Source organism: Sceloporus occidentalis, unplaced genomic scaffold, assembly GCF_023333645.1.
Source record: "Sceloporus occidentalis isolate IW3139 unplaced genomic scaffold, rSceOcc1.0.p SCAF_1, whole genome shotgun sequence".
Taxonomy (NCBI): Eukaryota; Metazoa; Chordata; class Lepidosauria; order Squamata; family Phrynosomatidae; genus Sceloporus; species Sceloporus occidentalis.
The window spans coordinates 166,585,869-166,610,314 of NW_028316981.1; the positions used below are offsets into that span (position 1 = coordinate 166,585,869).

Sequence of the window (24,446 nt, forward strand, 5' to 3'; positions counted from 1 at the left end):
CCCCCAACATAGTTTTATAACAATCCTAATCTGAGTGTCTTAAAATTTCTGAGATGAGGCGATTACAAACAGGAAAAGTTAGCCTTCAGAAGTGGAGTGTCTGTGGTGGTGGTTGTGGGGGGATTAGAAGTCCTAATGAGTTGTTTTGAAGAGACCTGGGTAAGTACCAAGTGACTTGGAGTGGAGAGAGTGAAGTGTTTTATTACTTTTCTAAACAGAAGAGAAGACCTAAAATGTGCTGGAGTTATAGGGAAGAGAAAACAGCTGGCGCAAAGAAACTTAGCACAGAAACCTTTTTAAAAAACATTTGGTGGGATGGGAAATGGAGGCGCCAAGGTAACTTGCACGCCAGGCTCAGTATTCTCCTAGTGTACATATTCCTTTGCCTGATACTTCTGGTGCAATGGACATCTCATGTCCTTGACATTTGCATATGTGCGTACATATGTGTGTGTGTGTGTGTGTCATTAAGATTTCCAGAATGAATGTGGTCAGAGGAGAATACTCTTTTCCGCTTCTCTCCTCCTCTCCTGCCAACATGGACAGGGGAAATGTGGAGCAGCACTCCGTTCCTGCTCAAATTGGTCTGCAAACAATTATGTAAACTCATCAGCAGAAGCAAGAACAGATGTTTTATTAAAACTGCTACACAGCAGTGAAAATATGCACAAGTCTTGGAGTAGTTCTTGAATAGCAGTTGGGTCTTTCTCTGCATCCATCCCCCCCTTTTCCCGCCCCCTGCAGTTAAAGAGCCCACAGAAAGCTGCAATAACATACTCTGACTCATAAACGGTTTCCCCCTTTTTTGTTGTTACCCCAGATTTTAGCCCCACGCTGATGTTAAAAGAGGGGAGAAAATAAGTAAATAAATCCTTAGGATCCATTCTCTCTATTTCTCTCTCTGTGTGTGTGTCTCTCTCAGCTGTAATTAGCGAATTGATGAACTGATTTCGAGGAAAGCTTGGAAAAAATGCACACTCAACACATGTGTTTTCTATCCCCACTAATTGCTGGGAGGAAACAAGACTTATCATGCCCTCTCCCCCTCTCATGCTCTGATCTTGCAGCGCCAATAAGAATGCTATCAGACAGGGATCTTCCTTTTTTGTTGTGTTGACCTGGAATGCAAATGCAGAGGCTGTGTGTTGTGTTGTTTATGGGTCTGTTTCCCAGGGAGAAAGGTGTTTTGTTCGGGTGCAGATGACAGGGCGATCAGCTGAGCCCTTGCAACCCAAGGGTAGTCCCCCCCATCCTCACCCCCCCCCCCCAAATAAAGCCCCAAACCCTTCGCAGATTTTCACCCCGTCTGTTGCCTAGGTGTAGAAAACTGCTTATTCATAAAATGCAGGTTGTGTCTGGGTTGGCTTTAAATAAGCAGCCAGCATTGCCCTGGGTCAGACACGTTTGTTTACTGCCCATGTGCTGGGTGAGCCTTCATTCTCGTGTGGGGAAGGAAAAGTTTTTCATTATTCATTGATAGATTGATAAGGAGAACTCCACCCTCTTTCCTTTAGACAGCGGCGGTGGCAGTGGCGCGCGCACCCATCCACCCTGTTTTTAATACACACTCATATCTATGTATAGAATCCCTTGCTGTCTGTACACTTGATGCACCCGTTCGTGGGTAATTTATAGGTTCGAGAATTAGCAGTGCAACGGTGTACATGTGTACGCGCGGGCGGCTGTACAGGGGCGGCTGTGCGAGATACAGCAACACTTTGCATCTGATGTTGTGTACGCTTTCCAAAAGTAAGGCAGTCGTGTTTGATGGTTCACTTTTCTTGCAAACAAAAGCTGGGCTGTGTATCCCTTTAGTGAGAGCAGAAAAGGCGGCAGATGATCAAAGAAACAGAGAAGCCTAGAGTGAGGTCATCATCATCTGCGAAGCCAGGACCACGCATTTTTAATGCCTTCCACGAAAATCCACGTGGCACCTTCAACTGCATACCTCATTTCAGCTGATCTCACCTTATATATGTTATCGTGGCCTTTTTAGAGTTGACATTTATGGCAGGCGAGGGTTTCTCGCCTTGTAATTATTTATTTAGAGCAGCTTGCATGGGAGTTATCCCCCCACTTCTACAGAAGCACCTTCTTAAATCAAACCTTGCTGTGGCCCATAAATACCCAAATAAGAATAAGAATAGTAATAATAAAAACAATAATTAAAATAGACCCAATTCAACATATATGGCGCATGAAACTCAACAGGCCGATTGTGACAGGCGGGTAGGTTTGCATTGTTTTGATCCGCTCCTGATATTACAATCATGGCTTTCAGGTTATTTTAAATCTACGGATTACCAGTTTCGCTCACACTCTTCCTCCTTTCATTTCTGCTTAAACTTTATCCCAGTGCTTCTGACAAAACCAATCCGACCCAAAAGCCTTGGCAAAATTGAGATACTGTATCAATAAAGATTGTTGACCAGCATATACCGAAAAGGAGATAACAAAGATCATAGCAGAACTTGGCTTTTCTTCCTTGTTATGTTTTCTGCCCTTCCAATAAACTTTTCTTTCTTTCTCTCTGCCACAAATTCTGCGGTTGGGCCCCGCAATATCCTCCAGTATAAAGCAACAAAACCAAAACACCACGATTTAAGAGGGCACTAGACAGCTACTTTCTTCCATTTAGCAGAAACCTTGGATTGTCTGTGGGGCTTTTTTGTTACGACGCCATGACTACTAAGAAAAACACAGTTTATAACTTTCTGCTTTCGGTAGTTGATTTCTGTTACGTTCGTCTACACTCTTCTTTCTTCCTCTACTCCATACATACTAGCCCAGAGGCCAAATGCACAACAACGTAGATAACATGAGCTCTCTCTTTTTATTTATTTTTAAATTAATTTTTTAAAAAATTAAAAATCTATTTATTATATTCCAGATCTCATATATATATATATATACATACATACATATACACACACACACACACACACACAGATAGCGAAAATTTTCTATTGGAAATTTTATATATATATTTGCAAGAAAGGAATCCCCAGTGGTTTGAAGTTGGGCTATTTAGGAGTGTTTTGAAGGAGGGAGACAGGAGAGATTTGGGGTGTGGGATGGAAGGGAAGGTAACACGGTAATAACCAAAACATACTAGGCTTTGGGGGGAATGGCAAATGTGGGAATTGTCGAAACACAGATCTTAAGTAGGGAAAACAATTGTGGCAAGGAGTGATGGTCTAAGGCTAGAAGGACAAAATATTTAAAAACAAACAAACAAACCACAAGGATGTTTAAAATAAATGTATTTCTGAAGTTAGGCATTTGTGTAAAAACCCTTCTTCCCAGCCAAGACTAGGCTGGTGGTGCTGGATCCTGTGTGTTTCTATGTGTGTCTTTATCTCTAGCTTTCTCTTTTATCCCAGATCCTTCGGAACTCCTCCTTTCCAAAGTTGGGAACCTTTTTGGGCTCAACGGCAAAACTCCACGGAGGGTGCCCCGTTTTTCAAGTTGCCGCCTGCAGAAGCCCCGACCGGAGTTGAGTCTTTGACCAGTTATAAAGGCATTTCTCCTGGAGCAACAACTCTGACTGGAAAATGTCTGGCGGTCAGGGGCCCTGGAAGCAGACACTTTGGCTACCTGAATGTATTTAGCCTGTTAGGAATCCTCCTCCTCCTCCTCCTCCTCCTACTACTACCGCTATTACTAATTTCCATGTTAAGTTTGAAATGATCTCGGACTCTACTGATCTTATTTATCAGAGCAATCAATAGGATATACTTACACATACACACACACACACACACACACACACACAGGCATTTGCGTGTCTGTGTTTCACCGGTTGTTTGGGCCACTGAGGACTTTTTTGCAACCCCCCACCCACCCCTCCCCTCCGGCTACTGTGTAATGTCTCCTGTCTTCCAACAGCTTGCCAAACTTTGCAAACTTCACCAGGGGATGTTCAATTCAGAGAACTTTATGGGTGACTTGGATGACTCCTTTTTTCTTTTTCTTTTTTCTTTTTCTTTCTTTCTTTCTTTTTATGGCACGGAAATGTTCCGTACAATGGTTGCCCTCCTTCCTTTTGACATTCAAGGGGAGCTGCGGTCGTGACGTCACGCCGAGTTGTCATGGAGAACAGCTACCGGCTTAAAATTATAAAGCGTGATATTATATAGAGCAACATAAAATATGGATATAAGCAACTACTTACGGGCCCCGCGAACAGATTAAACAAAGAAGAATACGATTTTAATACGTTCAGGAAGAATAATTCAGCAATGAGAAATGGTTGTCATTATCTAGGAGTCCTTATTTTATTTTATTGTTTGCACATGGGGGTGGGGGAGAGGGGAAAAATTAATCTCAGGACGCCAGGAAAGCGCAGGGGCTGGTGGGGGGGGGGGTGAGGTTGGTTGTTCTTGAGAAAATGAGGAAGAGAAAGAACGAGAGGGAGGTGGGGGGAGAGAGAAAGAGTAAGTTATGGCACCATATTACTTGCTTTAATGATGTGTGCTTTTTAAAAGAGGGCTCCCTTCGACAGAATGAAACTATATATTTGAAGAGGCAATCCTTTTTACTTTATTTTTTGCATAGTAGGAAATGCCCTCCATTTGCTTCCCTTAGGACGGAGGGGCAATTTTATCGTTTAGGATCTGCTTAAATACACTCATCATTTTTTACACCCAGAAAAGGTGTGGTTGTGTGTATGTGTGTGTCTATATGGGGGGGGGGGGAGCGGTGTCCCTGTTCAGAGGTACCTTCTCTAGTTTTATCAATACATGAACCCCGGTGGAAAGCACGGCGATCTGGAAGGAAGGCCGGGGGGGGGGAAGGGGGGGCTCAAGCGAAAAGTCCTTTAAACAACCGCCGAACAGACTATGGAGAAGCTCCCAGGGAAGAGAGATATCATCTCCACAGCCGGCAACCAAACAGCTTTGAAGGACCAAACTTTTGTGAAGTACTGTCTCTTCGTCCAGAACCTTAATTGGGAGTGTGGGGAATGAGGGGGGCAATTTATGGGGCAGCAAAAGGAAAGGAGGGGAAGAGACAGCCCTAATGTGAAGGTAGTAAACATCTCAGAGATTCCGGCTTTTATGGTAGCCCAGTACTAAACAACCCTCACCCGTCGCATCCCTATCCCAGTTTCCCCTTCAAGCATTTGAACTCTCCAGTCCTGGAAAGAAAGAAGAAGAAGGGGGGGGGAAAGGGGGGGGAGGATTTCTTTTGGTCTTAGTCGTCCCCCATCCCATCTCTCCCACCACCACCACCACCACCACAACCATCCCATCTCCTGAATTGGGAGACAAGGAGTGGAGGGGGGGGGGGAGAGAGAAGAGAAGGACATCAGGTTGGAGAGCAGCGTTGGCTTGTCAACTTTCAGTCACTTGGTGGCAGTATACAAAACACGTAAACAACAAAAAAAAAAGGGGGGGGGAGATGGCAATTAAAAGGAAAGGGACAGAGACCGAGGGGGAAAACAAACGCACTCCCAAGCAACCGAATATCAAAGCTTTCTTAGCCCCCAAATAAGAGGTCTGTCTGGGCGGGTGCATGCGGGTGGGTAAGTGGGTGGGTGAATCCACAGAGACTGGCCCTAAAGGCCTATGGTGAGAAGCCCTTCGAAAAAGAGCAACCCAACCGAGTCCTTTCCAAACGATCTGATGAACCTGATAAGAAGACCCCACGCCTTAAAGTAACAAGGCTCAGGATACGGAGGGAAGCTTGCAAACAATAACAACAGAGTAAAGCCAAACTCACACCCTAAACCAGTCCAGACCACAGGAGGCTAAATTCACTCCAGTTAAAGAAAGAATCAGCCCTTGCAAAGGTTACCATTTGCGGGGATCGAATCAGGCTTTAAATCTCGCTGTTGGGCTTATAATAGGTTTAGTTAGGTTCCAAGTTAGACAAGGGCAGCCACAATGCGAAGGCGTAGAAAGGACAGGCCATGGCCTGCCGCAAAGCTAAGAGCAGCCAGTATGTTAAAAAAAGGCCAGGAGGAAAAACACACACATACACACACAATCGTACATTTGTGGAGATAACACAGAAATGTCACCAAAATAGACAGAGTCTGATCTCTTCTAATCAACAACAAAGGGACATTTGATCTTTTGACTCCTGGCTATCCATAGGCACTGGAGGGATCAAAACAGCTATGGGTTTTTAATCTCTTCCTATCTGCCCCCTAAAACATGTAGGCTCCCAAAACACAAAGCCAACCTTCTCCTCTGTGGTGGGGGAACAACCAACCAGACACAATCCAAAAGAAACAAGCAACAAATAGTGCATCCCCAGGCACCACCCGAGTAAAACCAACTCTTCCCAGCTTTGCACGTTTCCATGCAGCCAAAGTCAGAGGAAGTAATGCTAAAACGGTTTTAAAGCCCAAATAAATTGGGCTGAATAACCTCAAGCCAAGCCACTCAGTTATATACTCTGTAGAACAGCTCTAAAGAAGAAATGTTAAAACGTGTGCACACTCTCACACACGGTCTAATTGTGTTGGAGGGCAGACACCCAAACAAATCTGTGAGAAACAGTACTGATATAATATAGATTACATACAATTTTTACTCACTACATAGGTACAGTTTCTTACGCCTCCAGGGTCCCTTCTGCACTTGCCCTCTCAGAATACCCCTTTCCTTGTTTGTGTTTCTTTGTGATGAATCTTTTCAACTTCACCAAGAAACAGAATTATTTTTTTAACTGTACGCTTTTGGTTGTTTTCTAGTTAAGAAATAACACTTTTATTATTTAAATTATTTGATTTGATTTGATTTTTTGCTTTACTTCATTCAGAAGTGTTTTGGCAGGTGCAGAAATTTTAAAAAAATAAGATCATAAAATTTCACCAAAGGCACTAAATTCCAACACATATTTTACTCTGAATTAAATCCCATAAAGTTCAATGCGGTTTGTTCCCCTATGAATGGGAAAAGGATTGTACCATCATTATCTTCATTGGAGGGAAAGGGAAATAAGTGCAGAAATATTGTTAAAATTGTGGGCCAGTAAACAGACTATAAATATGGTGTGAACCAACACAATGGAAATATGCGTCTCAAATGACACACACATGCGCGCAGGCATCCCAGACCACAAGCTACAAAACCAAGGAAAAACAGTTTCCCCACTTTTATGGATACAGTTGGGGAGGAGGTGGATCATTCCTAATTTTTATAAAGTGGTTGCTTTTGTTACTTAAGAAAACACACACATACACACACACACATATAGAGACAACCATTCCTTTGGCCACTAATTTACAAAATCCTGATTATAGCCTCTTCTGCAATCCCTCCTAGCTCCTGAGCAGATCGCCAGCCTCTCCGCCCCTCTCAATAAATGGAAAGGAATGTAAATCGGTATACTGCCTGGCTTTAAGAGTATTATTACTGTTGTGACGGCAGACCTTTGACTCACTATATGCTTTCGCCCCGCCACCCTCCTATCTCATTCTTCCCTCTTTTTCTCACTCCATCTCTGTGCTGGGGTGAAAAAAGAGTTTGGAAATTATTATGATTACCACAATGATTATAATTATGATTAGAAAAAGAATTGGAATAAAGCTGCTTTGTGTGGTTACCAAGAGATATATAATTGGAATTCCTACCAAGTTCCTTTCAATTGTTTTTATTAGGGACCTAGCCATCTTAATAAATATCTATGATTCATATTACCATGTCAAATGTGTGGTTTTCAGTCTCTACATTTACTGCAGCGTTTACGATCATTTTAAATCAAGGATCAAAACCCACGCCAGAGGCCAACACAACTATCCTATAATCGGATTTTTGGTCCTGTATATGTTGCCACCAGTCTATTCTTTTTCCTTCCTGAACCTGGATGTCAATAACGCTTGACTCTTTTCACTACAATCCCTGGTCTACGGTGATGTTATAGATAAAAGGAGCCATTCATTTCCTTCCGTTTAGTCTCTAAAATACAGAGAATATAAATCAGGTCCTTATTCGTCCTTTCATATCTACTCAAATGTTCGGAGTTTATGAACAACGGCCATATGTCAGTTTAAAGGCAAAATCGATGCGTTAAAATGTGTTTTGTATGGGAGATCCTCAGATCTGAGAGGGGGGGGAGGTGATTGTTGCAGAAGGCTGGAGCAAAAGACACAAGCAAATAACGTTTTATAACTACGACACCCAGAAAAGAGATTCATTTATCCCAACAAGCTGGCCTCCACAGGCGGAAACAGGCACCCAGACTTCAAAACCCTGAGTGGAGAAGGCGAAGCGATACTACTAGTAGCAGACCAAGACATTTCAGCGACCATGTGGTTCCAATAAGCACCCTTTAGTTATTAAAAGGCCTTTATACAGCACACCCTTTTAGGCCACAGCCACGGCACCAACAGCTTATATCAATAGCCCACTAAGCCAAAGGAGGGAGGGCACTTAGATACCCTGCTCTTAAATCCAATTACTTGCAAGTAAGCCAAATGGGTTTCTTCCAACAGCACCCCTCCCACCCTGCCAATGACAAAGGTAGTAAGCATTTCCATTCACCGGAGTGGAGGTTATTCTCCTTTAAAGGTGCCATTGCTACAGACCCAGTCCATTGCAGCACAAGGGTCCCGCAGTCCTTGTCCAGCAAGCATATTCCTAACCAGACTTTATCTCAAGAGCCACATACAAAACAGGAGGCTTAGTGTAGTGCCTTATACCTCCATCTACCTATCTCTCATTCTGTCTATGTATCTATCTATCTATCTATCTATCTATCTATCTATCTATCTATCTATGCATGCACATATATGTCGGTGCATATACACACAAGCATCCCACTTACCCGTCGCTGTGTTTTTCCTTCTTTTATTTACAGAATATACAAGGTTAGTTGATGGCTGCTGCTGCTGCTGCTTCTGTTGCTGTTGCTGTTGTTGTTTCCCTAACAGTAAGATGGCTGGCACAATTGGGATGCCTTTAGTCCAACTCCTTCATTCCTTTCCTTCTTCCCTTCCTTCCTTCTTTCTTTGTACCCCAGCCCTCAGGAAGAATACAGTTACTTTTGCCCTGTTTGTATTACCCTCGTAATTCAAGGCAAGGCACCCAGCAATCCACTGAGGGAGGCGTTTCATTGTAGAAACCCCTCCAAAAAGCCCAGCACACTGCCGGGGCTCAGTGGCACATTTAATTGCAGCGAGGCCTTTATAAAACCTTGATGCTGAATGTGTTAAATATTTCATTAGGGGGAAATCAGGCTGAAGAAGGGCCTAAAACAAGAGAGACAAACAGGGTGTCTCGTTCCCAAGATTTGCATCTCAGCATATTGTATTAATATTGGCAAGGGGAAGCCATTTATAATACTTCACGAGGGGTCCTGGGTCTTTGTTCCCCTCCCTCCCACCAACAGCTCTTTGTCATAAGCCTTGGTCTTCCCTGCTTTGGTTTTTGTTATTATTTTATCCCCATTAATTTATCTGTAGTGGTTGGGATACAGCCTGTGTCTACCTTAGCAAGGGAAATCCAGATTCCTATTAGTCATTATCTAGCTTCTAGACAGAGATTCTAGATACAGAGATGTACAGTCCCAATAGGATCATATTTGCTGTTAGTTTAGTGTGCTCACACACACACACAATGTGTATCTCTATCTATCTATCTATCTATCTATCTATCTAGGAGAGGGGTCTAGAAAAGGAAAAGAAGGAAGGAAAGAGAAAAGGAAGACAGGGAGGGAAGGGAGGGAGGGAAGGAGGGATTTAAAAAGAAAAGGAAAGCAAAATAAATCATGTGAAGTGGAGATCCTACATACTTTGTTCATATACTTTGAAAGGAGAACAGTTTAAAAAACAGGACAGAAGTGAGGATGCCATACATTTTGCTTCAGATTTGGAAGGAGCAAGGTCAACATTGTAACCCCCCCTCAAAAAAACAATTCAGTAATGCTACATTCATCCGTTTGCCAATTGAAAGCAGGAGAGCCATTCCGAAACAGTAGGGTCATCGAATCCAAACCAAAACAAGTTATGGCCTAAAGTATTTAAACAGGTATCCACATCACCTCCAGAGGTAAACCAAGACAAGAAGAAGGCTTGCTATATTGGACAACATTTTTCCCTCAATAACATTTATGTATGTATGTATTTTAAAAGCATGATGCTGACGGTGCACCAAAATAGACACACTCGCACGGCCAGGAACAGCGTCTAAAAATAGACTAAAAATCCATGTCTCCAGTGAGAAGCTTCCCCCAGGAGCCAATTGAAACCATGTGTTGGAGGGGATTGGAGGGGAGGCGGGTGTTGGAGAGGAGGAGTGGAAAGGTAAGAAACCGCCTGATACACAACCAACAGAGCCAACCCGTAATTGCTCATTAAAAAAATGGCACTGCCTGCTTGCCTTTCTTGTATGTACCACAACCTCCAACAAGGCATGGAGCACTGCGCATGTGCTGGGAGACGTACCCACTACACACAAACACACACACACACCCCTTAGGAAAAGTTGTTCCTGTTGTTAGCTTGTTTATTCCATCTTTCTTTCTTTCTGTGGGAACAATCAATGGGGAGCCGAGGAGCTGGTGCGCAAGGCTTACATTAGCCTCGATCCTGACCCTGCGGTGGGCTTTAACCGCTGGGAGCTACCACCACAGGGGCTTCCGCGCCCCCGACAGCCGCCTCTCCCCCTCCACACACCTCGGGGGCGCGCAAGGCCCGTGCTTCCTCCTCCTCCTCCTCCTCCCCAGCCCTCCCACCGGAGTCAACACTGCACCATTGTAAAGGGGAGGCAGACTGCAGCCGGCATCTCCCGTCTCCAGCAAACCAGACCGCAGTGACATCACCGCCAGCAAACCCATTCCCACCCACCCCTCCTTCTTTCCCCCCAAAGCCCCCGGAATTAACCACATTTGCGCCGATCCACTCCTGATCATATTCTGTCATAACCAGGCTACACCCCTCTTTTCGTTTGCTTCACGCGACCACGATGCATCATTATCTTTAACACCCACCGCCATGGATCATTAGTTACACATTTTAGCCAATAAGGGAACACTTACCCGGTTTTCTCTCTCCCCTTCCTTTTTTTCCTTCCTTCCTTCCTTTCTTCCTTCCTTCCTTCCTTCCCTTCTCTCTGTCTTGCCCTCTCTTTCTCTCTTTCTTTTCTGCTCCGCTATGTTCAGCTCCACAGAAACATATATATATATATAGGAGAGAGAGGAAAAACAGCAAGAACAACAAAAAAATAAATAAGAAAGAAAGAAAGAAAGAAAAACAATCAGGAAAGAAAGAAAATAAACCGAACCATAAAGTAGTCCTTCTCTTTTTGAACATGGCATGAGGGTACAGGGGAGAAACAAAAAAAAGGGGGCTAGCGTATCTTCTTTTCTTTCTTTTTTTTCCTCCCCCTCCTCTTCAAAAACCCCAAACAAAACAAAAATCAAAGGTATTTACAACTCCTGGTCCCCCTCGTCATTGCATCCTCCCAAAGAAATGTGTTGCGTTTTGCCCCTAGGGGTGGAGAATGGGAGGAGGAGGAGGAGGCAACCAGCCGCAGCAGTAAACTCATTATTCCTAAAATGCCCAGAGCAACCAACAATTCCAATCCCAAGGAAAAAAAAGAAGGAAAGGAGGCAGAAAGGAAGGAAGGAAGAAGACCGAGAAGGAGAGGGAGAGGGGGAGGGGAGGGAGAGGGAGAGGGGGGAAAGACCAGAGACAATTCCAGATTCCTCGCCCCCCCTGCCCCACCCACCCCCCACAAAAATATTAATAATAATTAAATGGAGGAAAAAATACAGATACCATCGTACCCCCGTTTCACTGGCACTGCTTGGACTGTTAAAGGAAGGACTACTGCGAAAGAGTCATAAGAGAAACCACAATAAAAAGTTCACGTTCATGGATGGAGTCCACATGACTTCCTGTGGCCAATCCAACTTGTGATTCAGTCGTAAACTTTTATTGCTCAGCTGTAAATTTTCTGCAAACAACCAAGAATGCGTTGCATTTTTGTGACGAGTGCAAATGCTCTTCTCTGTCGCCATGTTTATAGAAACCCTCTTTCTGGACAGCTACATGTGTGTGTCTATATGTGTGGAGAATATATATATATATATATATATATATATATATATATATATAGAGAGAGAGAGAGAGAGAGAGAGAGAGAGACAGACAGACACACACATGCATGAGAGCGAACACACACCCACGCCGACTTTTTTCCCCAAGTCTTTCTTTTCTCATCCACATTTTCCTTCCTTAATTGAGATAAACACTGAGATACTTTTGGAGGGATCGGGAGGGAGGAAGAGAAGGAATGAGGGGTTTCGCTTTTTACACCTATTTATTCATTTACACACACACACGCAGACACAGACAGTGGCTACTATGCAAAGGGAGGGTGGGGAGAGGGGGAAAGAGAGGCTAGAAGTCCACCGTGCCATCCTACTTTTCTTATTATTATCGCCGGTAATTTGCTTATTGTTTTTATTCCGGCTCTCATTTGTTTGTTCAAGGGCAGCCCAGCAGGGCCACAAACCCCACTGATGTCCACATTTCCGGACTGGACCCTTTCATCTAGTAAATGAAATGGTGTCGGAGGGGATGAGACATGGAGAAACAACACACGAATATATATATGTATGTATGTATGTGTGTGTGTGTGTTGTGTTTAAGCACGGAGAAAACCTATATCAGCGTCTTCTCTCCATAAAGCATCTCAAAAATAAGGTTATTCATTTCGACCAGAACCTGGATGAAATTCCCAGGCTGGGATAAACCCGTATTTCTGTTCCTAGGAGGTGCCTCCTTTCTCCTGTTTCCAAGCCTGCCATTTTCATTGCCTTCCCTTCCACACTTGGCGCTCTTCTGAGAACCCAGATGCCAACCGAACATATCAAGGTCGCCCCCAAAGCCTTCAACCCAGCTCTAGGGAACTTCCCCAGTTTGAGCTTTCCTCTGAAGTGAGATCTCAGTCTGGTGGGGGGGGGGGGGTCTCCTTTTAACTGAACCCAGTATACTTCCCAAATGGGGCAAGTGATCTCCCGCTTGGCCTTCAGATCCAAGAAAGAAAGAAAGAAAGAAAGAAAGAAAGAAAGAAAGAAAGAAAGGTGGATCAGGCTACTCCCACGGTGTGCTTCTCAAAACAAGCTGTTTCTCACTTGATACAGAAAATGAATATAGTCGACTCTCGATTTCATAATTCCTCCAGATTTCTCAATATCGGACCACAGAGGCCCTTTTTAATGGTGATAACTCTTAGACTTTACTCTCAGATGTGCTGATGTATTTGTACTAGTGTGGTGGGATTATGGTCAAATGGGTTTCCTTGAGTTTGGGCAAACACGCTGGACTGATGCCCCACTGAGCTGAGAAAAACCAAGCAAAAGCAAAGGGTCGATTTCTCTTTTTCCAGCTTCTTCTCAGGGAGATATAGGTGTAGATAGATACATAAATATCGAGACGGATAGATAGATAAACAGATGAATAGATAGATAGATAGATAGATAGATAGATAGATAGATAGATAGATAGATAGATGATAGATAGATGTTTGTTGAAAATGCTATAATTGATGACTGAGCAAGTATTCATTAAAAAAAAAACACAAGTCATCACTTTGGGTGGAAGACAGAAAAATTGAGCTTGTAGCAAGTCTGCTTTGTATTTCAGTTTCTGCCTGGTTTTACCTGCCTTCCAATTGATATTTCATTGGACTAATGGGGCTGGATTGTGCCATCTATTTCTCTTTCCTTCTTCTTCTTCTTCTTCCAGACTGTTCACTTGTGTTTTAGGAGGTTCCGGTGTTTCCTCTTTGGGAAAAGCAAGGTGTGGGTGTATTCCCCAATACATGGGCCAGTATGTGTCTGTCTGAAACCACAGTATAGCTTGCAATCCAACCGGATGGAAGGCAAATTACTTTTTTTCCTCCTTTTTACAAACCACCCATAAATTTTATAACAGGTAGTTAAAAGTTACGATGAGGAAGGAACCGTCACAAGAGCGACTGGGGAGAGACAATGGACGCTCCTTCGTTTTCCAGGGAGAAAAGAGGTCCCATAAAAAGAACAGGAACTGTTTATCTCTCTGCCACGGAGCAAGCATAACCTGTCCTGCACATTTTTGCGCAGACTTCCACTCATTCTCCCTTTCCTTTTGTATCTCTTCCTCGTCCCCTTCACACAACTTCCTAGCTCTGGACACTGGGTCGCCTGCTCCTTTTCTGTAGGTGATACTACAGATTTCATGTCGCATCTGCTACCGGGAGCTGGAGAAGAACAAGAAGAGATAGAAAGATGGCCTAACTTTGCAAGAAGAATATGAAATTCCCGACTTGAAACTGAATAGGGGAAAAGGAAGAACTGAATAGGAAAGAAAGAAGGAAAGAAGGAAGGAAGGAAAGCGAGAAGAGAGGAAGGAGTGGCGAAAGAAAGAGACTGGAGGGAAATCAGTTCCCCTCGACTTTATTTTAGGGACTTTCCTCCTTTCCATTATTCTGGGTTTCTGCCTGAAAACTTGGGCCTCCAAACTTTGGAGTATATGTGTCAAAAAGCCAATTTGTGTATACATTGCCCGGTATCGAATCGAAATTACTTTACACAGCATTTCTCCCCTCCCACTTAATGGGTGCATTATCATGTAACGGCTGCTGTGATTAGAATAATAAATTAAGAGAAAATGAGCAATATGTTCCAATGCAGCTTTTCGAGGAATTATATTTTTTTTCACAAATCACAAATGGAGATTTGAAGGAATTTTGATTGGCTAATAAAATAAAAAAAACCTCCACAGAATACGATGATATTTCTTACTCCAGGCGGGTGGATGAACCTCATTTCAGTAATACTGAAGTAATGATCATTTCCGAATCAGCCACTTTGTGAAAAGCGTTATCTTCTTTCAAATTACTTCGCCCCATAAAAATGGCCCTTTTCTCTCCCCCCCTTTTTTCCTGTCTTTCCCCTCCTTTCCTCTTCAAATGAAAATGAAGTGATTACCAAAATAAAAAATAAAATAAAATAAAAGCCGCATTTCATCTAAAGATGTGAATTGGTTGCGTTGCCTATAAGCCATAAACATCCCCCATCCCAAAATGGAACAGCTTTTCCTTGCAATTTCAATAATTTAACTTCTAACCCTATGATAGATAAGTCTCGTTCGGGAGATTCCTCCAAATCAAACCACTTAGGAATGTGGACTTAAATATGATGGATAGACTGCAGATACAGCTTTTTCCCCCATTTCCTACCCCCCACCTCTGTTGTGCCCCCACCCTTCCCTTCCCTTCCCTTCCCTTCCCTTCTCACTTGCCTTATTTTGAAATTAACTAAGTTTCCTCGCCTCTTCTAGTAGCTATTTAAAACCCACTGTCTGGATATCTAGGCAGAGATTCCCTTAAACCTTGGATGGAGGGAAAGGAGGAAGAAGATGGGGAAGAGAAGAAGATGATGATGATAAACCCAACGAATATGGATCAGCTTTGGAAGAAAATAAGGTGTCCTCGAGCTTGGCTTTGGAGTGAGGGGTTCAGCTTTTTGCTCCGGGGTTTAAACCCACGGATGACCATGGCCGGTGAGAGGGATAAATACCATATATGCATGTGGCATAGACTATATATGGTATACCATACGTATATCAGGTATTTATGGTATGTGTGTATATAAATACCATATATATATATATATATATATATATATATATATATATAAAGAGAGAGAGAGAGAGAGAGAGAGAGAGAGAGAGAGAGAGAGGAGAGAGAGAGAGAGGAGAGAGAGATGCGGTGTATACACACATACACAGACTCACACTATAGGCCTGGCCCTTACCTTAGTTAGGATGCCTAATAAAAGGGCTTACCTTGCTACTCTGCAGCCTCATAAAGCCAAGAGCCTGGCAAGCCTTATGGCCGATCCTTTGCAAAGAAGAGGCGAATGGATGGCGTCTAGGGGTGTCCACTCCAAAGAGAAGCCTTGCAATAAATAGGGGCTGCGTGCGCCTCTCGGGCCAAGAGCGGAGACTTGGTGTTGTGAATTCGAATCCTGCCGAGCCGACTTTTATTAGCCATGCACTATAGTACCTAAAATGGTCCTGATTTCCCTTCATCTTGTGCATTCTCTCTCTGTCATTTTTTTTCCTTTTCCCAGTCAAATATGATCCTAACAAGAATTTTGAAGAAGACTGCAGAGCCACCCCGCATTCATCACTTGGGAATCAGGGGTGCCTTGGGCGGGAAGGGAGAGACAGGGAAAGGACCCTCCTTTAATGCCTGTCGGGAGAAAGGTGTGCCTTTGCAGGTAACCTGCCCTCGACTTGCCTAATTTTTTTATATTATATTATAATTATTTATTTATTTTCAATTTTTTTTCATGTTCACGGCTTCCTCTGGGGTGCCTATAGAAGTAAAGACCTTTGGAGAAGATGTTGGGTATTTGGGTATGGCTGCAACTTTCTGCGGATCTCCTGAAAGCCCCGTAAAAGCACTTCGCAGAGATCCTTTAAAAATATATATATATTGAAATACTGATGTGATGCGGGGGAGGTAGAAGAAATAGAGATCCCATTCCCTCCCTCCTTGCACAGTTGCCTTCTGCAGTGTCCAGCACTTCATATACAGAGAGAAACACACACACACACACACACACACACACACACACACACACACACTGTAGTCACTGACATATTTCAGGAACTCTGGGCTGGTTTTTGGAAGTTAAGAATGTTCCAAACCTCCCAATATCTTTTCCAGATCCAGTTGACTAAAGCCAGGATGTTATCTCAGGAATCTCGCAGTCCTTTATCTGGGTATCAGCATAAACAACCTGTCCATTTTCATACCAGATTCCAATAGAGGATGCAGTCTATTTTCACAGCATACCAAATAGAGGAAGATGTCTATAGGAATATGTCGTTGTCCCCCCCCCCACACACACACACACGCACACCAACACAATCAGAGATTATTCCCACGTCTTCCTCCCCAACCCGCAAACTAGACAAACTATCCCATTATGCTGGGCTGTGTGGGTATCTGTGTTTGCCACAGATGGAGGGAGAGAAAAAGAGAAGACGTTCAGACCGGCAAGAATCCTTACAATTACAATTCACCCAAATAAACAGCATTATAGTCAAGTAAAAGTGGATCAGCCTGCATAAACGCACAGGATGGGACCTATCATTTAGCATGTTCTCTGAGTGTGCAGAGTATATTACCTCGCAAAGCCCAGTTTAATGCCTCCACAATGGTCCTTTCAATTCTTTTTCATCCTGAGGGTTGGAGAGGGACCTGAGACAAACCCGATCCCTGCGATCTGATCCCACCTTTGTGCATCAGTTATAGGATGAAAAAGAGCCCATAACTTTATACTTGAAGGATCAGACTCTGAGGTTTTTCGATGGACTGCTGTTCCGAAGAATGGCAGTGAAAGCCAACATTTTTAATAGATTTTTGTGGGTTTTTCGGGCTGTGTGGCCATGTTCGAGAAGAGTTTATTCCTGATGTTTCGCCAGCAGCTGTGGCTGGCATCTTCAGAGAATAAACTCTTCTAGAACATGGCCACATAGCCCGAAAAAACCCCAAAATCTATGGGTGCCGGCCATGAAAGCCTTCAACTTCACAACATAGAATTTTTTTTTAAAATACCAGCTTAGGTAGTAAATAGGAACCTACCAATAGAAAAATAATAATAATAATAATAGAATTAAACTTGGGCGAGAGAAAGTAATAATCCACATGTCTCTACCATGAAACCATTTGTGAATCTTTATGTAGATCTCGGCATTGTGTCCTTTACCTGCAGTCCAAGTTTAGGCATAACTACTGGGGAGTAAATTCCACTGAGTTCGGTGGGGCTCACTCCCTAGCAGATGCCTTTTGGGGTCGCAGGCTAAGAGGTCTCCCTGGATGGTCTCATATTGCCGAGACTGAAGTGCTGGACTTAGTCGGAGGGAATGTCACCTCCTGCCTTGGTTTGTTCAGTTGCTGTCCAGCTGTTACGCCGTATGCCACCCCTGTCTTCCGGGTCCCAAGTCAATGCATTTAGGATTTTAATCCCGTCTGGGAACGTGCCAATGTAACGCCTCCTTTCTTCAGAAGTGAAAAGCTGGGTCTTGGTTTTGAACTGTTAGGTAACTTTGAACGTATGAATCCACCCAGAGCTATGGTGCAGGTACAGGTGTGGGTCTAAAGAATTGCCAAAGTATTTAAGAAGCCTCAAGCCTCGATGGTTTTTTTTCCCCTCAATTTTTATTGTTTATTTACGTAATGTCTCACGTATACAATACAAATCCACGGTGACCAGAATTGGACTTCTGGCAGAAATTGCTACATTCAGAGTTTTGAACACGCAGAGGACTATGGTTTTACATAAAACAAATGATAACTTTTCCGTGTGTGTGTGTGTGAGTGTGTGTGTGTGTGTGTCGGTGTAATTCGAGCATGTTGCATTAACAGATAAGTCAAGACAAATAGATAACTATACATTCAGTGCAATTTAAGTCCTAAACTACATTATAAGCACAATAAAATCATACAATACTGTGCGTTCTTATCTAGGCAGTTTCAGTTGTTGGGAATTATTATTATTATTATCATTATTATCATTATTTATTTTCCAAGAAAAAAATAAGCAGCAACATACGACAACAAAACCGCGTTACAAATACTTTCAAAGCATGACTCCTTCTATAGGTAGTGATAGGATACATTACAATGGTATTTTTTCTATTTTTTCAACTTTTTTTCATTATTATTATTATTCATTATTATTATGCTACTTAGTAGCTTGCATTAGGGCAATACACAACTCTTAATTTTGAAATGATTTCCACGAAGTTCCTTTTCTTTTCCCCCTCCCCTCCCCTCCCCTCCCCTTTCATTTCCTTTTTGCTTTTAGTAGGTGTAAGCCCCCACCTTGTTGCTAAGATGATTATTGCAGGTTTCCCACTAGGTAGTATGTTAAGAATTTCGAGTGCTCACACAAGTAATCTAGTAAACAACGCCCATAGAAATAATCGTTAGATAGTCTCAGGTCCTTCACAGCCCCCCTAGGCATATTGACTCAAGCGTAAACCCCCATTGATCTGCATGGGGCCTTTCCCCAAGTGGAGGTGCCCAGGGCGATCACCTTTGCCTGCCAAATCGCAGGGCGCAGAGATAGGTAGGTTTTGCATACAGATATGTTCATATATATATATATATATATATATATATGTAGGAAGTATGTGGCTCTGTCCTCAAGGCATCTCTCCAGCCTCCATCTCCCCCCTCCATACATACACAGACATACACACCGAAATATTGTCCTTGGATAGGTACAGCTACAAATTGAAAATCCAAACTGGGATCTTAGCATGGCAGGACATGTAGGTAGGTAGATAGCTTTGCTGTTGATGGGTAGTGTTAAGGTTTGCTTTAAGTGGAATCTAAGCAGAAAGCATTGTCATATAGTCCCAATCCATCCACCAATCCCTTTTCCACTATCAGACTTTGGGAAAACAAGATCCTGCCCTCTAAATAAATATCTAAGATGGCATGTATTTATTTCTAACTACAATATAGCCAAAAAGCAGGGGTTGGGGAGGGGTTTCACTCTTGCTGCTGCTGCTGCTGCTGCTGGTGGTGAGATCCATTGCTATGGGGATGGATTCTGCTGGATTTAGGCTGTATTGCAGTCAATCCAGTTCTACCTTTATTTATTGGGAAGAAAAAATAAACACATTTTTTCGGGGGAGGCAAATACACTGTATAAGGGTTGGGGGGGGGGAAGCAAGGGAAGCTCTATGATTGTAAAAAAAACCTGGGGGGGGGATACAACTGTTTGACAGGTAGTTACTGTTGTGTGAGAGTCTCTCCATTCTATACTCTATAAAAGCGAATGACCGTCGTAAACATCTCGATTTATCATCTGCCATAAAACGAGGACTTCAAGGAGCTGAGGGAGAGGCTCAGTCCTTGCTTTCTTCTTTTTCCTCCTCTTCTTTTTCCTCTTCCTCGTTGGTTTCCTCCTCCGTTTTCTCCTCGTCCCTGGCTCCCGGGAGCTTATCCTTGTTGTTTTCTTTCTTCCATTTCATCCTCCTGTTCTGGAACCATATCTTGACCTGCCTCTCTGTCAGTCCCAGGGCGTGAGAGACCTCAATGCGCCGCTTCCGAGTCAGATAGGGGTTGAAGAGGAACTCCTTCTCTAGCTCCAAGGTCTGATACCGGCTGTAAGTCTGCCTGCCGCTGCGCCTTCCGGGGGCTGTGAAACAGCAACAACAGGGACAGGAGATATAGAGGGATATATATATACACACACATATGTACATATGCATTGAACTTTTTAGGGTCTCCTCTCTTTCCTTTCACTTTGCCTTCTTCTCCCTTAAAGGCCAACTCTCTTTATCCCCCCTCTTTCCACTTCACTTTCGCCCACCAAAGTCTTTGGAGCATTCCTACCGACACACTTACGAAAGAAATCATTTATTTAAGTAAAATAGCCTTAGTTCCCCAGAGTCTGCCTTTCTGTATCCTCTCTCTTCTCCCATCCTCTGTTTGGGCAATATTGACTTTTGACTTCCTAGTGGAAACACTGTTGTTGTTGCTGTTGTGTGTATATATACATGCATATAGACACATGGCTACACATGCACACACATACAAATGTATACAGGATGCTTGTTTCTCTGTCTCTTTGCAGCTAGCAGGCATTTCCTTCCTATTTCTTGTTTGTTTTTAAATTTTCATTTGAAAGGTGTGTGTGTGTATGTGTGTGTGTTGTGGGGGGGGGAACATTGCTTCTGCTATATGTGGGAGTGTCTTCTTTATCCATCCATATGCATGCCTGTGCCAACACATATTATATATACACACAAACAAAACTGTGAGTACAATAACAATTTGATTATTTAGTGTAGTTTTTTAAACATAAAAAACCACACACAACAACAACACTATAATTTGCATGTATTTGCTACACACAAGCCATCACCCTGTCTCTAGAAACTGTCCTGCTAAAGGCTTCCTTTGAATTCAGATCTGTCAGTCATAACAATAACAACTTCTAGCCTTAAAAAGATAAAAATAAAAATAAAATCTGCTTTTTATGTCTTGAAGGTTTCCTGGGCCATGATCCTCGTAATTGTTAGGGGTCAACTGCTCTGAAAATAGGAACGTTGCCTTTTAATTCTCCTCTTAAAACCAAGACAGATTTGGTGTGTTTTGAATTTAAAAGCCTTCCAAGTAGCATGCTAGGAGGGTGAGAGTTACATATAGACTAAGTCTACCCATGCACTCTCCTAACACATAGACTAAGTCTACCCAGTGGTAGCATGATTATTATTAGTGGTTAGTAATAATAGTAGTAATAATGTGATTATAATAGTAGTAATAATAACAATAGTAGTAATAATCTGATTATTATTGTTATTGTTATCATCGTCATTATCCCTATTACTACTTCTCCTATCGTCCACAACATCATTGTCATCGCTGTATCTGAAAATACCTCCCTCTTTTCATTAAAATAAATAAATAAACAAATCCCTGAACAAAAGTTGGCATTTACAAGTTGAAAGCCGCTCAGTTTAAAGCTCTCTCGAAATATCGGATGCTCTGAGACTTCTCTTGTTCTTGTTTTTTTCTTTTTAAAGCTACCTTTTTAGCTCCAAACGTCAAGCAGTTAAGAAAAGCTGTCTGACATTTTTAAAGGGGTATGTGGGGGGGGGGGGTATGTGGGGAGAAAAGCAGCGTATTATCAACATGCTAATAACCTCGTGGGAGCTGTATCTTATTGCTCTCCTCGAGGCAAAGCCATTAAAAAGAGAGAAAAAGTTTTACTTTATTGTGATTTAAACTCAGAAATCACCTTGCTGGCTTTTCGAAGACGACCCTTGTTTACTTTCCTTTCCCCTTAAAGAAAGCACTCCCCCCCCCCCCAGCCCCAAACAGGAAGAAGAAACAAGCAGCCTTTCTATTTCTCCATCTGCCCTCTTCAAAAATAGAGATACTTCCACCCCCAAACCCCCATCCCCCCCCACTCCAACCCCCCCACCACCCCCTTTCTTTCTTTCTTTCCTTAAAATAGACAAGAACACATTTAAAGTAGAAAAGAAGAGAGAGAGAGAGAGAAAAAAAAATTGATCCTAACCGTGAGGTCTCATCCATGGGAACATAAGGCTGGGAGAAGAATTTTGATTTAAATGCCCTTGTCCCTCGCTAGAGTTACTGTTGGAGGAGGATTTACAGTCAGGATATTGTACCACGGTTGCCTCTTGCTGGGCACCATAAAGCGACTGCCTTGGTAGGGCTTCGTATCCATAGAATTTGGAAGCGTCTCCGTGGCACGCCAAGGCGCAGGGGTTCTGCTGGTATCCCGAGTTCGAGATGCTGGAGGTTCCGTGGTGGAAGAACTCCTGGACGTGGTGGGAAGGGTGCTGGAAGCCCGGAGCCGTGGTGCCCGGACCGTACACCAGAGCGTGGCTCCTGCTTACACTTTGTGGAAACCGGCAGTCGTAGTAAGTTGGTTCCAGGGACTCGCCGCCTTTGTACTTGGAGAAAAGCGGATTGACAAAGTAGGAACTCATGGCTCTCGCATGAACGGAAGGAGAGAAGGAAGGAAGCAAGGAAGGAAGGAAGGGAGAGAGGAAGGAAGAAGGGGGAAGAGCCAACCTCTTCCCCAATTAAAAAAATATAGATATATAAATAAATAAATATTGTTATTATTGTTGTTGTTATTGGAAAAGAAAAAGGGAAAAAAAGGAAGTCTTTAATTCTGGAAGAGATCAGGGCTAAGGGTTCTCGCTTTTCCCTCTCCCTGGACTCTGCAAAGTCCTGGTTAGTAGCTGGTTGTGGGTTGTTTTTTGTTTTTTGTTTAAATGCGCTCCCTCTCTCTCTCTCTCTTTCCCTCTCCCTCCCTCTCCCTCTCCCTCTCTCTCTCAAAGACGCTTCATAGTGCCTGAGTGGGTATGGCTGCTTATGCCTAATGCTCTTGACTTCTCTTATATCCGTCGATAGGTAGAGCTCTCTCGCAGTTTCTCTTACTTGTTCCCTTCCCTTTAACACCACAGGCAAATTCCTCAAAATCCCGGTGGTGAGCCTCTCTCTCTCTCTCTCTCTCTCTCTCTCTTTCCTCTCTCTCTCTCTCTGGCTCACACGCGATCTGGATTCATCAATCCACCACCAGCACAAGACAGGCTAGGAAGAAAATGACAAGGAAATCGGGGGTGACGGGGAGGTGAAAAAGAAGCAGCAGCCCTTCAGGAGGAGGAAAAGGGGGAACAAAAACAGAGGCACCCTCATAGCTGGTGCATGAAACCAAGGGTTATGAAAGGTGCGCAGGAATACCCTTAGGTGCTCTTCAACACTCCCCTCCTCCTCCTCCTCCTCCAGCAACGGAGCCTCTTCACTTGTCTGAGCAAATACATGCGCCAGAGAGGTCAATTTAGGTTACTTCAACAGGTAATTCGGTATAAAATGCCACCCCTCCCGTCATTATTTTTAAGGAAGGGTAGGGCATAAACAGGAGGCAGTCTTAGTAGGCCAGAGGCTGGTGGCAAGCAAGGGGACCCCCCTCCCTTCTTTCAAAATTCAACCCCCTTGTCTTGTAAGGGAAATTGTCCCTACTCTTATGGGTGTCACTCATGTGGTGTGTGAGTGTGTGTTATGATTAGTGGGGAAGGGAAAGAAATAAAGTGCTTCAGGAAAAACAAAACAAAAACACCACCATAAAACAGAAAATGATGAAAATGATTTTCCTCTGCTGCTTGTGGATCTCTTTTGTACGTTTAGGTTTGCCTTCTTAACCACAACAGCAACGACAACAAGGACCGTGGGAGATTACTCTGTTTTCTTTGGACCCATGGATGGACACTCTAATCCAAAAAAAGAGAAGAAAGAGGTCACTGGAAAGCAACAAGGAGATGATGCCTGCAGGAAGTCTCTTGTGGGCAAAGGAAAGGAAAGGGGATCAGCAGGAGATTTCGGCGGCGTTTCTGGGCAGGGTGGCCCCATCTCTGTTACCAAATGCTGGGGAATTGTCCAATATCATGGGCATGTGGTGTGTATGTGGGATGTTATGTACAGCCAAGGCCTCTCCACTAGCAGCCATGCCACCCCCGCCCCCACCGGTGCTTTCTCCACTCCAGAATGACCACTGGCTGAAAGCTTCCAGTTGGGAGACTTCATTTTTTACGACTGCATTAAAAAAGCTCAGGCCATTAAACAGAAGCATAAAACCAGAAGCCTTCCCTCTTTCTAAAGTTTGCAAATTAATATTTCCTGGGTTGTGCATGTGTGTGTCTGTGTTATAATGGTTCTTAGAGACGACAAAAAACAAGCTCACTTCTGTAAATTAACTATCCTCAAGGCCCTTTCATAAACTCAGCAGCAGCAGCAGCAGCTCCTCCTCCTCTTCCTCCAATATCCTCTCTTTCCCCCTCCCTCTGCCCCAGAAAATGTCAAGTAAATTAATTTCAGGTGTGTGTGTGTGTTTGTGTGTGTGAGTGTATTGAGGAAATCCCAACTGTTATGAAGTGAGCAGAACAG

General features: G+C 43.3%; 1 protein-coding gene and 1 long non-coding RNA gene across 2 annotated transcripts in view; both read right to left on the minus strand.

Annotated features, from left to right (window-relative positions):
* The window catches only part of LOC149322660 (uncharacterized), a 169,279-nt gene extending 157,766 nt beyond the window's left edge, over positions 1 to 11,513 (minus strand). Inside the window, exon 1 of the long non-coding RNA XR_016272019.1 lies at positions 10,987 to 11,513. This is a non-coding gene — a long non-coding RNA (uncharacterized LOC149322660). The remainder of the gene's footprint in view (positions 1 to 10,986) is intronic.
* Positions 11,514 to 18,852: 7,339 nt separating this feature from the next.
* On the minus strand, positions 18,853 to 22,486 carry HOXC8 (homeobox C8). Its single transcript, XM_089508925.1, has 2 exons — positions 22,051 to 22,486; positions 18,853 to 20,163 (listed from the first exon to the last, which is right to left on the minus strand). The coding sequence occupies exons 1-2, from the start codon at positions 22,484 to 22,486 to the stop codon at positions 19,871 to 19,873; spliced, it is 729 nt and encodes a 242-aa protein (XP_089365051.1). The 3' UTR covers positions 18,853 to 19,870.
* Positions 22,487 to 24,446: the final 1,960 nt, after the last annotated feature.